This window comes from Canis aureus, chromosome 19, assembly GCF_053574225.1.
Source record: "Canis aureus isolate CA01 chromosome 19, VMU_Caureus_v.1.0, whole genome shotgun sequence".
Lineage (NCBI taxonomy): Eukaryota > Metazoa > Chordata > Mammalia > Carnivora > Canidae > Canis > Canis aureus.
In genome coordinates this window covers 42636433-42647295 of record NC_135629.1, presented here as the reverse complement: position 1 = coordinate 42647295, position 10863 = coordinate 42636433, and the positions used below count along the sequence as shown (strand labels likewise).

At 60.7% G+C, this 10863-nt stretch overlaps 1 protein-coding gene across 1 annotated transcript in view; it reads right to left on the bottom strand.

The window, feature by feature from the left end:
* Positions 1-232: 232 nt before the first annotated feature.
* The window catches only part of SCAP (SREBF chaperone), a 67287-nt gene continuing 56656 nt past the window's right edge, over positions 233-10863 (bottom strand). The window contains exons 8-23 of the mRNA XM_077859093.1: positions 10471-10597; positions 9013-9125; positions 7936-8030; positions 6643-6741; positions 6303-6521; positions 4902-5278; positions 4295-4483; positions 4019-4220; positions 3824-3939; positions 3215-3731; positions 3042-3127; positions 1574-1656; positions 1309-1475; positions 1071-1151; positions 662-868; positions 233-577 (exon numbers count right to left, since the gene is read on the bottom strand). Coding sequence (XP_077715219.1) covers positions 332-577; positions 662-868; positions 1071-1151; positions 1309-1475; positions 1574-1656; positions 3042-3127; positions 3215-3731; positions 3824-3939; positions 4019-4220; positions 4295-4483; positions 4902-5278; positions 6303-6521; positions 6643-6741; positions 7936-8030; positions 9013-9125; positions 10471-10597 — 2924 coding nt within the window. The 3' untranslated portion in view covers positions 233-331. The remainder of the gene's footprint in view (positions 578-661; positions 869-1070; positions 1152-1308; positions 1476-1573; positions 1657-3041; positions 3128-3214; positions 3732-3823; positions 3940-4018; positions 4221-4294; positions 4484-4901; positions 5279-6302; positions 6522-6642; positions 6742-7935; positions 8031-9012; positions 9126-10470; positions 10598-10863) is intronic.

Here is a 10863-nt window from a genome sequence, read left to right as displayed (position 1 = left end):
CGCCTGAACCATGGTGCCTTAGTGAGCCTGGATGTGGCCGCCCTGGCCTTCCACCCCTCTGAAAGGTTAAGAAAGCAGGCCCGTAGCCCGGGCTCACTGAGCTTCCCCGCCCCGTAACCTGCAGCTCACAAAAGCGTGTGAGCCAGTGCTGGCATTTAGGCCCAGGGAGGGTGGGTGTGTAGCAGCTCTAGGGGAAGACTTAAGTGGCTCAAAAGGCCAGTGGCAGATGGGATTTAAAAAAAAAAAAAAGTTTAATATTACAGTCACAAGGCAGAGACAGCTTCCAGAAGACTCAGCTCTGCACCACAGCTCCTGCCCGCCACGCCCCCACTCAGTCCAGCTTCTCCAGCACAGAGGGCACATACACCAGGCTGAGCTCGCTGCCAAAGTTGCAGACGATGGCAGCATTGTCGAGCACCAGGATCTGGCGGGTGGGCTGGGCCTCGCTGTTCTTCCCCAGGTAGACTGTCTGTAACAGGTCCCCGTAGTTTAGGTCCCAAAAGGAGACACAGCCCTGGCCGCCAGTCACCAGCAGGTTGTCGGAGATGACACCCAAGCTTGCACCACAGCCCAGGTCCTGGAGGCAGAGACACGATGAGCTCTAGGTCTCAAATCCCCCTCCCTAAAACACCAAGAATCCTGTGGCCCCCAGTCTGCCCACCTGCTGAATGGAGTAGAGTTTGATGCCCGTGCTACGGTCCCAGATGCTGATGAGGTCATCCAGGCCACTACTGATGACGCAGGAGGTGGTACAGGTGAGGGAGGTGACGTCCCCACGGTGAGCGAACATGTGGCTGACCCGGCTGCCGGTCAGCACGTCCCACAGGCAGATGGCCCCATCTTGTCCTCCACTGGCCAGCACCATGGTCTAGGGGAACAGGCCCAGGGGAGCCAGGTCACTGGTGGAATACCTTTGTCCACGGGGGTGTCTCTACCCTGGGGAGTGGGGGGGCTTCCCGCTCTGCTTCCCACACAGTTCTGGGGTCCAGCTGTCCAGAGTCAGAAACAAAGGCCATGGCTTGGTACCCCTGCAGCCCACCACAGCACCCCCCCTCCGCTGACCCCCTCACCTGGTCAATGTACACAGTTGTGATGGCCCCTGAGTGGCCCTGCAGGGTGAAGAGGCAACACGAGTCCTCCAGACGGAACACCTGGGGCAGGGGTGGGCATCAGGTTCTGGTCTCTGGGGGCTTCCCACTTACATTTTGGCCAGGAAATCCCTTCTGCATCCTCTCCCTGACTGACCCTGAATGCTTGCCCTCCTATGGCAGGCCACCCCAGCACCCACGAGATGGAACCAACTCTCACTCTCAGCGTGTGGTCTTGGCTCCCAGTCACAAGCCGCCCAGCTGCGGCCTTGAGGGCAGTGATGGGTTTCTGGTGTGCACAGGGCACGGTGTGGGTCAGGCGACAGGATACTGTGTCACTGCTGCTGTACACAGGGGACGTAGGGGAACTGCTCCGCCCTGGAGTCCCTGGGGACAACAGACCAAGTGAGATCTCAGAGAAAACACGCTGCAAGCAGTGACCGCCCTCCCCGCACCAGGTGCAGACACCTGCACAGGCCTCTGACCTCGGAACTGCAGGGGACTGAGGACGCTGTGGGTCTCCAAGGAGAAGAAGTCCAGGGAACCGTTGAGCCGGGCAGCCACAATCCTGCAAGAGAAGAGTGGCTGCTGGTGGCTCTCCCTCAGAACACCCGGGCTTGGGGCTGAGCACTGCGGCCACCTGAAGGGTCAGCTCCACTGGGCATATGGGAACAGACGGAGGGACCACGGCCAAGATGCAATCACAGGTGCTGGGAAACCTGCTGAAGCCAGGAACGTGGGGTGCAACTCTCCTTTGCCTTTATCTGTGAAATGGGGACAACTACCGACCTCACGGGATGAGCCTGAGGGTAAATGAGCTTGTGTGTTAAGAGGCACCGGGAGAATATCATGGAAGACTAGGGTTTAAGAGCCCTCACAGCCTGGAGATTAGGAGGGCCTTCTGAGGAGGGAGATGGGTCCCGGGGGCCGCTGTGTGGTGGAGCTCTGCTCTGCTCTCCGAAGCAGCTTTGATCCAAGCTCCACCCACTGCACTTCCTTTTTCCACAAAGAAAGGATTTCTTCACTGCCAGGGGGATTCCTAGGCAGAGACGGGGGGCGGGGGGGGGGGGGCATCTGCTCAGCAGCCCCAAAGCTTTGAAACGAGTGGAGTTCCAAATCTTCCTCCGGCACAAGGTGGTGCTTGCCTATGAGCCCTGAACAGGAAGGGCCCACCAGAGCCTTCGAAGGCAGGCGTGCGGGGAGGGGAGGGCGAAGGGAAGGGGGAGCACACACGGGCACCAGGAACTCAGGGCAGGGCTGACACCTGGGGGCTTTCCCTGAACCTGAAAAAACAAGCAGTAGGGAAGAATTTCCAAGTGTGGAGGAAGCCTACAAGCCTGGCCAGGCTGGAGGAGAGAGTGATCGCCAAGGCCCACGCAAGCAGCCTCTGCATCAGGGCAGAGATGACAGTGGCAGCCACCAGAACCGAGGGCCAAGTGTACCCCGCCCCAAGAAGAAAAAGGCTCCAATTTTAGCTTAGAGGCTGGTACCACTCGGGACCAGCAGGAGTCAGGCAGGTCAAGTGTTGAGCAGGAGGCACCAGGTCTCAGTGAGACCTGGGTTTATTGGCTAAGAATGAGGAGCAAAGAAAGCTCTGGTGGCTGGGCCCCCGGGGAGCACCCACAGCCAAGCAGCAGGCCAGGGAGGGAGGCGAGAGCAGCGGACAGCACCAAACTTGAAGGAAAGTTTTAAAAAGGTTCTTCTGAGAAAGCCTCTTTCTGTCACAAAATGCAGCTGAGACCTGGTAAGGTCTGCACTGATGGGCTCGTCTGGGAAACCCTGACTGTGAAACAGAAGGGAAACCAAGGTGCAATCGTTAAAGGCCCCAGGCCCTCGGCGGTCACCCCTGCGGTTCACAGGTGTGGGGCTGCAGTACTGAGAAGGGCCATCAAGCACGGTGGGAAAGGGGCGAGGACGTGGGCTTGGGGAGGGCAGGCGGCCCAGCGCGCTTACCTCTTGTCCAGGAAGACCAGGGCCGTGATGCCCGAGGACACCTCCTCGCTGCTGCAGCGCAGTGTACCCTCGATGGCATCCCAAACCTGCAGGCGCAGAGGCCATGAGCCCTGAGGCCAGGGAGGCCCCCAAGCCCACGCAGGGACGCCCTCCGCCCACCCGGCGCCGCCCACCTCCAGGCGGCCGCTGCTCCGCCCCACGACGATGAGGCTGCCCTGTAGCTCCAGGCTCCAGATGGAGCCGTCTGCGCTGGGGGCCCAGGCCAGGCAAGGGGAGCCCTTCTCGGGAGGACCCTCGTCCTCGGGGGTCAGGGGCGGCCCGGGCCCAGGGGAGGGCGGGCGCAGAGGGGGCGTGCAGCTGGGCGCGAGGCCGTCCTCCTGGTACACGCGCTGCACCAGGCGGCTGAAGTCGTAGCCCGGGCCGTCGCGCGCACGGCTGCAGCCCGCCCGGTGCCGGGGCTCGGGCTGCGTGGGCTCCGAGAGCCTCGGCTGTGCCGAGAAGTTGGTGTCGATCAGGCAGGTGAGGTCTGGCTGGTCCCCGAAGAGGGCAGGAGGCGGAGGGCCCCGGGGCCGGTGCCGCAGCGGAGGGCTGTCCCCAGGCTCCTCCGGGCCCCCCTTCCCGCTGTCGGACAACCGTTCCCAGCTCTCCTGAGCCTCGAACGCGATGCCAACGCCACTATCTCGGCGCTGCCTGCGGGGGTCGGGGGAGGCAACGGAGTGAGGGTGCGGGGTGGGGGGTGGGGGGGCGGGGCGTGGGGGGGTAGGGGCGGGCCGGGCACCTACCCCGGGCGCGGGATGCGCGTGAGACAGTCCCCGGTCTGCGCGTCCCACACGCACACGTGGCCCGCCAGGCAGCAGCTCACCAGCAGCATGCCGTCGCTGGCCAGACACTCGATGTCCTGCGGGCGGCGGCGGTCAGCACGGGGGCCCCGCCCCGCCCCGCCCCGCCGGCCCCCCGCCCCCGCGCCGCCCCCTCACCATGAGGTGTCCCCGCAGCACCAGCGGCACGATCTCCGTCTCGGGCGGCGCGTAGCCGTAGTCGTCGCAGGGCAGCTCCCCGCGCCGCCGCCGGCCGGGCCCGCTGCCGGGCTGCCCGTAGTTGCGCGGACACAGCACGCGGTAGAGGCAGAGCAGCAGCAGCACGAGCACCATGCCGGCCGCCAGGCCCAGCGCGGCCACCCTGCACGGGCGGGAGCGGTGAGCGGCGCCCCGGGCCCCTTCGCCCCCCGCCCACGCCCTCCTCACGGGCCTTACTTGTACAGGGTGACGTCGCCGTGGGCCGGCGCCACCCCCGGTGCCCTGGGGCCGGCCTCCCAGAGCCCACCGGGCCCGGGCCGCCGCTGGGGCCAGGCGCTGCGGCCGTCCTGGGGGTGCCGCCCCTCCAGGGCCTCCCTGGGGTTCAGGCGCAGCGTGACCGGGATGACGGGCAGCAGGCTGATGTACCTGGGGGCGGCCGCGGATCAGCCGAGAGCCTGCGGAAGGGCCCCTCCCCACTGCCCCGCGCCGGCTCACCCGGCCAACTCCAAGCCCCCCTCCCTCTGGGGACAGGCTTCCCAGCAGTGGGGGGGGGGGTGCTTTGCTCTGTTACAGCCATCACTGCGCGCGGGCTCCCTCCTCCGCCCATCCTGGCATGGGGGGGGTGACAGCTGGGGGGCTGAGGGACTGGCAGCAGCACCCTGTTACTGTCCTGGGCTTGTGCTGCCTGGAGCGCTGGGTCCTACCTCACAGCCCTATGGGTGTTTCTTTGAAAGGAAATACAGAATTCAAAGCAATGGATCTCCCACCTGAGGGGGAAGGGATGCTCTGGGGGCAATGAGCCGACACCAAATGGGAAGGTGGCAGCTGGCACAGCCCAGCTCACCTCTTGGCCAGGGTGATGTTGTAGTAGCTGAAGAGCGTGGGCCAGTGGCGGAAGGACAGCTTCCTCCAGAGTTCCTCATCCTCAGGCCCCCACGTTACCTCGGGGACCAGGCTGTCATGGGCGCCCTCTGCTGGGCCCCCAGGCTCAGGCGGCTCTCCAGGCAGCGTCTGGTTCTCAGGTAACTTAGGGCCATCAGGTGGGAAGATGGAGAAGGCAGGGTCCGGGTGGCTGGCGGGCAGCACTCCACCAGGCACGGGCATGGGAGTCAGGGCACCCTCACCCAGTGGGCTCTGTTCTGTCACCTGGGCGGCAAGGTAGGTGCGCAGCCCTGCTGGGTCTGTGTACACCAGGATGCCGATCCAGACAACGGTGCCAGCCTGCAGTGGGGTAGTAGGGTGCTCTCAGCGGGGCCTTTGGGTGGCCCTGACCCCCAGCAGCCTTGGCCCTTGTGCCAGAAGGAAGCAGCACAGGGACCTCATGCCTGGTGGGGGGAGAACACAGGCCCCAATCTATCCTCCCTTCTGCCTCATGAAGTCCCACCACTACCATCTGGGCCAACTGCCATTGGAGGGACCTAGTTCCCTTTTCATGGTCATGGTTTTGGTTTCCTGGCCTAGAAATACAAAGAGTACTCTTAGAACTTCCCCAAACCCATCTCAGCTGGGGCCAAAAGGCAGGCACCATTCCCATGGTCAGCAGAGCAAGAGGGACCTGCTCAGAGATGCCATGGGTCCCCCCTAGTCCTCGGAGGGCCTCAGCCTTGCTTCCTCTCCCTGCAGCCCCCTGGGGGCGCCACTGCTGGCCAGCAGCCTGCCCTGCTCCTCTCCTGCCCAGCCCAGCAAGTGAATTATTCTGGCCAGCATCTTCTGATGCCTGTGCACTATATAGCAGGGGAGCCCTGGCTTGGGGAACCACGGTAGCTCCATTCCAGAGCACTCCATCTACCAGGTTCCGTCCTGGGTCCCTCTAAGGAGATGATGACTCTTCTACCCAATGCCCCAAGGGCTGCTTCTTCAAGGGATAGATTTATTGCCTTAGAAGCCCCGGTGGCTCAGCGGTTTGGCGCCGCCTTCAGCCCAGGGCGTGATCCTGGAGACCTGGGATCAAATCCCACATCAGGCTCCCTGCATGGGGCCTGCTTCTCCCTCTGCCTGTGTCTCTGCCTCTCTCTCTGTGTCTCTCATGAATAAATAAAATAGTTTTTTAAAAAATCTGTTTAAAATAAATAAAAAAAAGAAGCCTCTAGGATCTGGGCAAGACGGTATGGCAGGCAGCTTCCCAAAGCCAGGATTCATGGAGCCACGAGGGCCTGAGGAGCACCCCCCACCTCCAAGGCAAAGTGCAAAAGTCCAGAGGGAACGGAGCGCTGGCCCTCAGAGGGCAGGGAGGGGTGGCCAATACCATGATAAGGCGCTGTGCCAGGCGGGTGCGGGCCAGGAAGTAGATGACACGCAGCCTCTTGGGAAGCCGCAGGTTTCGGAAGGAGGATGGTTGCAGGGTGATGGTGTGGGGTGTGGATGGCCGTACGGCCAGCTGCCGCTCGAAGCGTGCTGGTCGCCCCACTGGTTTTGCTGGAGGCAGGCAGGCCTCAGAGGGCAGCCGCTTGTTCAGGTCCGCTAGCTGTTGGGGGCGCAATGGTCAGGGCTTGGGGCTGCCCAACAGGGTGGATGCCCCGGACAGGATGCCCTGAACGTGGCCAGGGCCAGAAAGGCAGGTAGGGCAGGGCCCAGCCCACTCCTACCTCCATCCGGCGAATGTCAATGGACAGGACAGTGGTGAAAAATAGCATCTGAAGGAAGAAGTCTGACACGAGGCCCACGACGGCAAAAAGACAAAACTCCTGGAATTAGAACAGATGAGGAGACACAATGACATCACAGCCCAGCACCTGAGAGGCAGCTCCCTGCCTGCAGGCCCCTCAGAATCTGTGGGGCAGCAGAGAGAAAAAGAGACGCTGGTTACATTCGGAGTCTGGGAGTGGCGGCGGAGGGGCAGTGCCAGCTGCCCCCCTCCCCACCAGGGGGCAGCAGAGAGAAGGCTGAAGGGGGGTGCTCTCCGGAAACCTTCCAGTCCGCCTTGAGAGGAGGGCCTGATCCAGCCTGGAAAGCACTGAGCCCCACCAGCCCGCTCCCCAAAAAGCCCTCCCCCACTGCCCCTCTGGCCCTGCTTAAGTCCCATGACCAATGCCTACCTAGAGCCCAGGCCTGACCCAATGTCAGGACGCTCAGAAAGCTTGTTGGCCGGTGACTGCCAAGGACCAAAGGAAAGAGGGCAGGAGGAAATTAATTTACGCTCTGAAACTTAAAACAGGTAGTCTCTGCTCCCCAAGCTCTGCCAAGAGATGAAATCTGCTCAGATTTCAGTTTTCCTTCCCTGCCCTTCACCACAGCTTCCACTCAATCTGCGGTAAGATGAAGGACCCAGCAGGTGGTGGCACAGTGGTCATGTCAGTTTCATGTCCCAAGATGGCACTGTGTCCCGCGGACACCCTCTGGGGAGAAGCCTACAGCCCTATGTTGTCTGCTCTCCCCCACAACTCAGTAGGCCTGCCAGCCATGGGGGCAAGTAGCGGGGAACAAGATCAAGCAAGTACTCCCTTCCTGCAACCCCTCAAGCAGTGGTCAGCAAGTCTGGGTTCTGACTCAGTGTAGGGCCCCCTCCCCCTGCTCACAGCCCCACAGCCAAGTGAGGGCACTGGGCCAAGAGCAGGAGCTACTCTGAGCAATGAGTGGTGGCCCTCCTGGTCTGGAGGCTGCAGATGTGGGTGAGGGCTAAACCTAGGAAGGAGGAGGGGCCCCACAGTGCTTCTGCCTGAGAAATGAGCAACAGGTCTGCCTGGAGCCGCGGGAGCACTTCTGAAGCAGACCTGCTGGGAGCACTCTGTGCGTGGAACACCATCCCTGGCAGCGAAGAGGTCCCATCTCCCAGGCGAGGGTTGCCTGCACTGAGAAGGGTACACCCTGCACGCTGCTGCACAGCTGGGGAGCTGAGCAGCTGGCTCCACACTCACCCGAGGAGAGCCTTAGGGCCTTACCTGGATGGCGGGCACCAGGGTGAAGTAGCCAATGAGGATGATGCCCAGCTCCGTGGCCATGTTCTTCATGATGGACCAGCTCTCACTGCTTAGGCCTGCGGAGGACGACAGGGCCATGGGGCCAGCACATGTCTGCACCCAGCCTCCTGTTCCCCAGAGGGCAGAGGCTTTGGAGGCTGAGTGCCCAGCTTTTTGAGGCAGCCGGCCCACCACAGCACCCAGGCTCCGGGTGCTGCCATCACTGCACAGGTGCTGCGGGGAGGGGCAGGAGGGTACAGAGGAGAGCTACAGCCACCATCAGAGCCAGGGAGAAGCAGGGTGCTGAGACGAGCAAATCCAAGAGGAAAGCCGAGCGCTACCCACTCTGCCACGTCCAGCCTCCAAGTACTGCTCTGCCTGGTGCGCACGGGCCCCACACAGGCGGAAGACCCAAGCAAGGGAAGCGCTGGCTATGGTCTTCCTCCAGCCCTCCCCTATAGGAAGCCTCTGCTGGGTGAGGGGCCATGTCTCCTCCTGCCACCAGAGCCCCCCATCTAGTGCAGGGCCTGGCCTCTCACAGAATTTCACAAAGGTCTGTCCAACAAATGAACAGCCTGCCCTCAGCCCTGTTCCCACAGACTAGGGGTTAGAAAGAGGAAGCACAGAAGTTCAGACTTCCGGGTCTAGGCTCTCTGCCCACTTTCCTCAGAATCCTGATCCCCAACTCCTGGCACTGAGTCCACAAGGACCTTTTGCGGCAGCTGTGGAGGCAGTCTCTGAAGTGACCAGCCTCAGGAGTCTGGGCCTAGTGTGGTGGAGTGAGGCAGGAAGCAGCAGCACCAGGTGCCAGTCTGGACAAAAGGCCACCAAACACAAGAGTCCAGTCTGTGTTCTTAGGGACACATGAACCAGGACAAAGTAAAGTCGAGCAATTCCATGGTTCCTCAGGGCATGTGCTAACAAGCTGCCAGGGCCTGGTGGTCCACACCATGTTACACTAGAGGTCAGACCAAGGGCAATTTCTGGTCCTGTCTCCTCCACAGCAGAAAGCACAGCATAGGCCCTCCCCTGTGTACCCCCCCCAAATGCCAGAATTACCTTGAGCGATGCGCAGCTTCACCTCGAGGTCCACTGGGGTTGAGACCACTGACTTGGTGAGCACCAACACGTTCTCTAACCCAATAACCACCACAAGGTAGGGGAAAATCTCGCTGGGGACAAAGAGGGAGAGGGTGAGGACAGTACTGAGGAAGGCTTCTCAACAAGTCTGGGTCCCGGGAAGGCTGTGGGGTTTGCAGCCTGTAGTGGGAGGATGCTGAGCACAGGGCCTAGAAGCCCAGGGCCCAAGCCCTAACCTCCCCCACCTCGCCACACACATGCCTGTCTACCTCGCTTTCAGCTTTCAGGCAGCCCTGGAAGCCTGGCCAAGTGGCCAGCAAGCATCCCTGCCTCCATCTCTGCAGTATGGTGGCTCCCGGTGCACCCCTCTCCCTGTCCCTCCCACACCAGACTCTGCTGGCCAGAGCGAATGGCCAGGAGCCCTCAGCATTGCTGCCAGCCAAGCCGTCAGGATGAAGTAACGGCAGATGAGAGGGGTCTCAAGCCCTGCTCACCTCTACAGAGGGTGTTTGGAGAATGGGTCCTAAAGAAAACTACTAGCTCTCCAGGAGCTGAGGCTCACACTACTGGTGAGGGACTATGAGAAACTGGGCACACCAGCTAAGGTAAACCTGGTGGGACCCCTGCTGTGGGGCGGTGGGAAGGAGGGCTCTGAGGATGGCATGGCAGACAGCCATGAGGGAGGGGGTGTTAGCAACATCAGGTTCAGGAAGGAAGCAAGTGTTCCACGAGCAAAAGAAGTAACAGAAAACACAACATCACTGCTCCTGCAACCAGTATGACAAACCCCGGTAGGGGACAGGCCAGGTGGCCAGCAACCATGAGCAGACAGGGGGGCAGGGCCTAGCCAGAGCCATGCAGGCCCAAGACAAACATGGAAACGGGCTTCCAGCCCAAGAGTTGGAGAGAAATGGCAAGAGAAAGCACACATCAGTGGAAAGGTGGCAAATTAGTGTGTCTTTTAAAAACTTACTCTGAAATGACCTATTTTATTAGTCTTTTAAATGTTTTAGTGGTAAAAAAAGGGAAGAGATGTACCTTTCTTAACTTCCTACCGATCTATGCCTCAAACCATCATGAAGCAGTATGCGTGTTTGTGTATATAAATATATATAAATGAACACACACCCACATCCACTTACACACACAAGCAGGACAAGACCACACACGTGCAGAAATACACTTATATCTACATATATGAATGCATGTCGCCCCCCCACACACACACACCTATACATGTATTATATGTATATACAGATGCGCTATACATACATCAATATGAATACAGGCCAGGTAAGTCAAAGGTAAAAATGTACCTCTTAAATGTCAAAATAACAATGTGAAGATATGAGAGCAATCATCCGGTCCCAGGCATGCCCAGAGGCTCTCTGGCCCAAGGGCACCCCTGAAGCTCAGTGGAGCCTGGTGAGGACCTACCCGCCATTGAGGGTAGGGGTCAGGCCGAAGAGTGTGCAGAGCCCCACAGACATGAGCAGCGAGCTGAGCACTGTAACCACGGCAGCCAGAGCCAGCCCCCATTTGGACTTGACCATGTCGATCTTGCCTGGAGGGCAGAGAGGGCACATCAGGGCAACATCTTCCCCAGATCCTGACACACCCCGGGCCCTTCTGTGCTTATCTCCTAGGAGTAGAGAGTACCCTGACATCTGAGGAAGGGGAGGCCCCTGGTTTCACCAAAGAAAAGGACACCCACATATACTTCCCAGTCTCAGAAGCAGTGTGTCTTTTGGGAACCCTAACCGAGAAAGGGTCTTTTCTGGAGAAGCCAGAGAAGGCCTGGACCCACCCAAGCCCAAGACTATTGGGGGA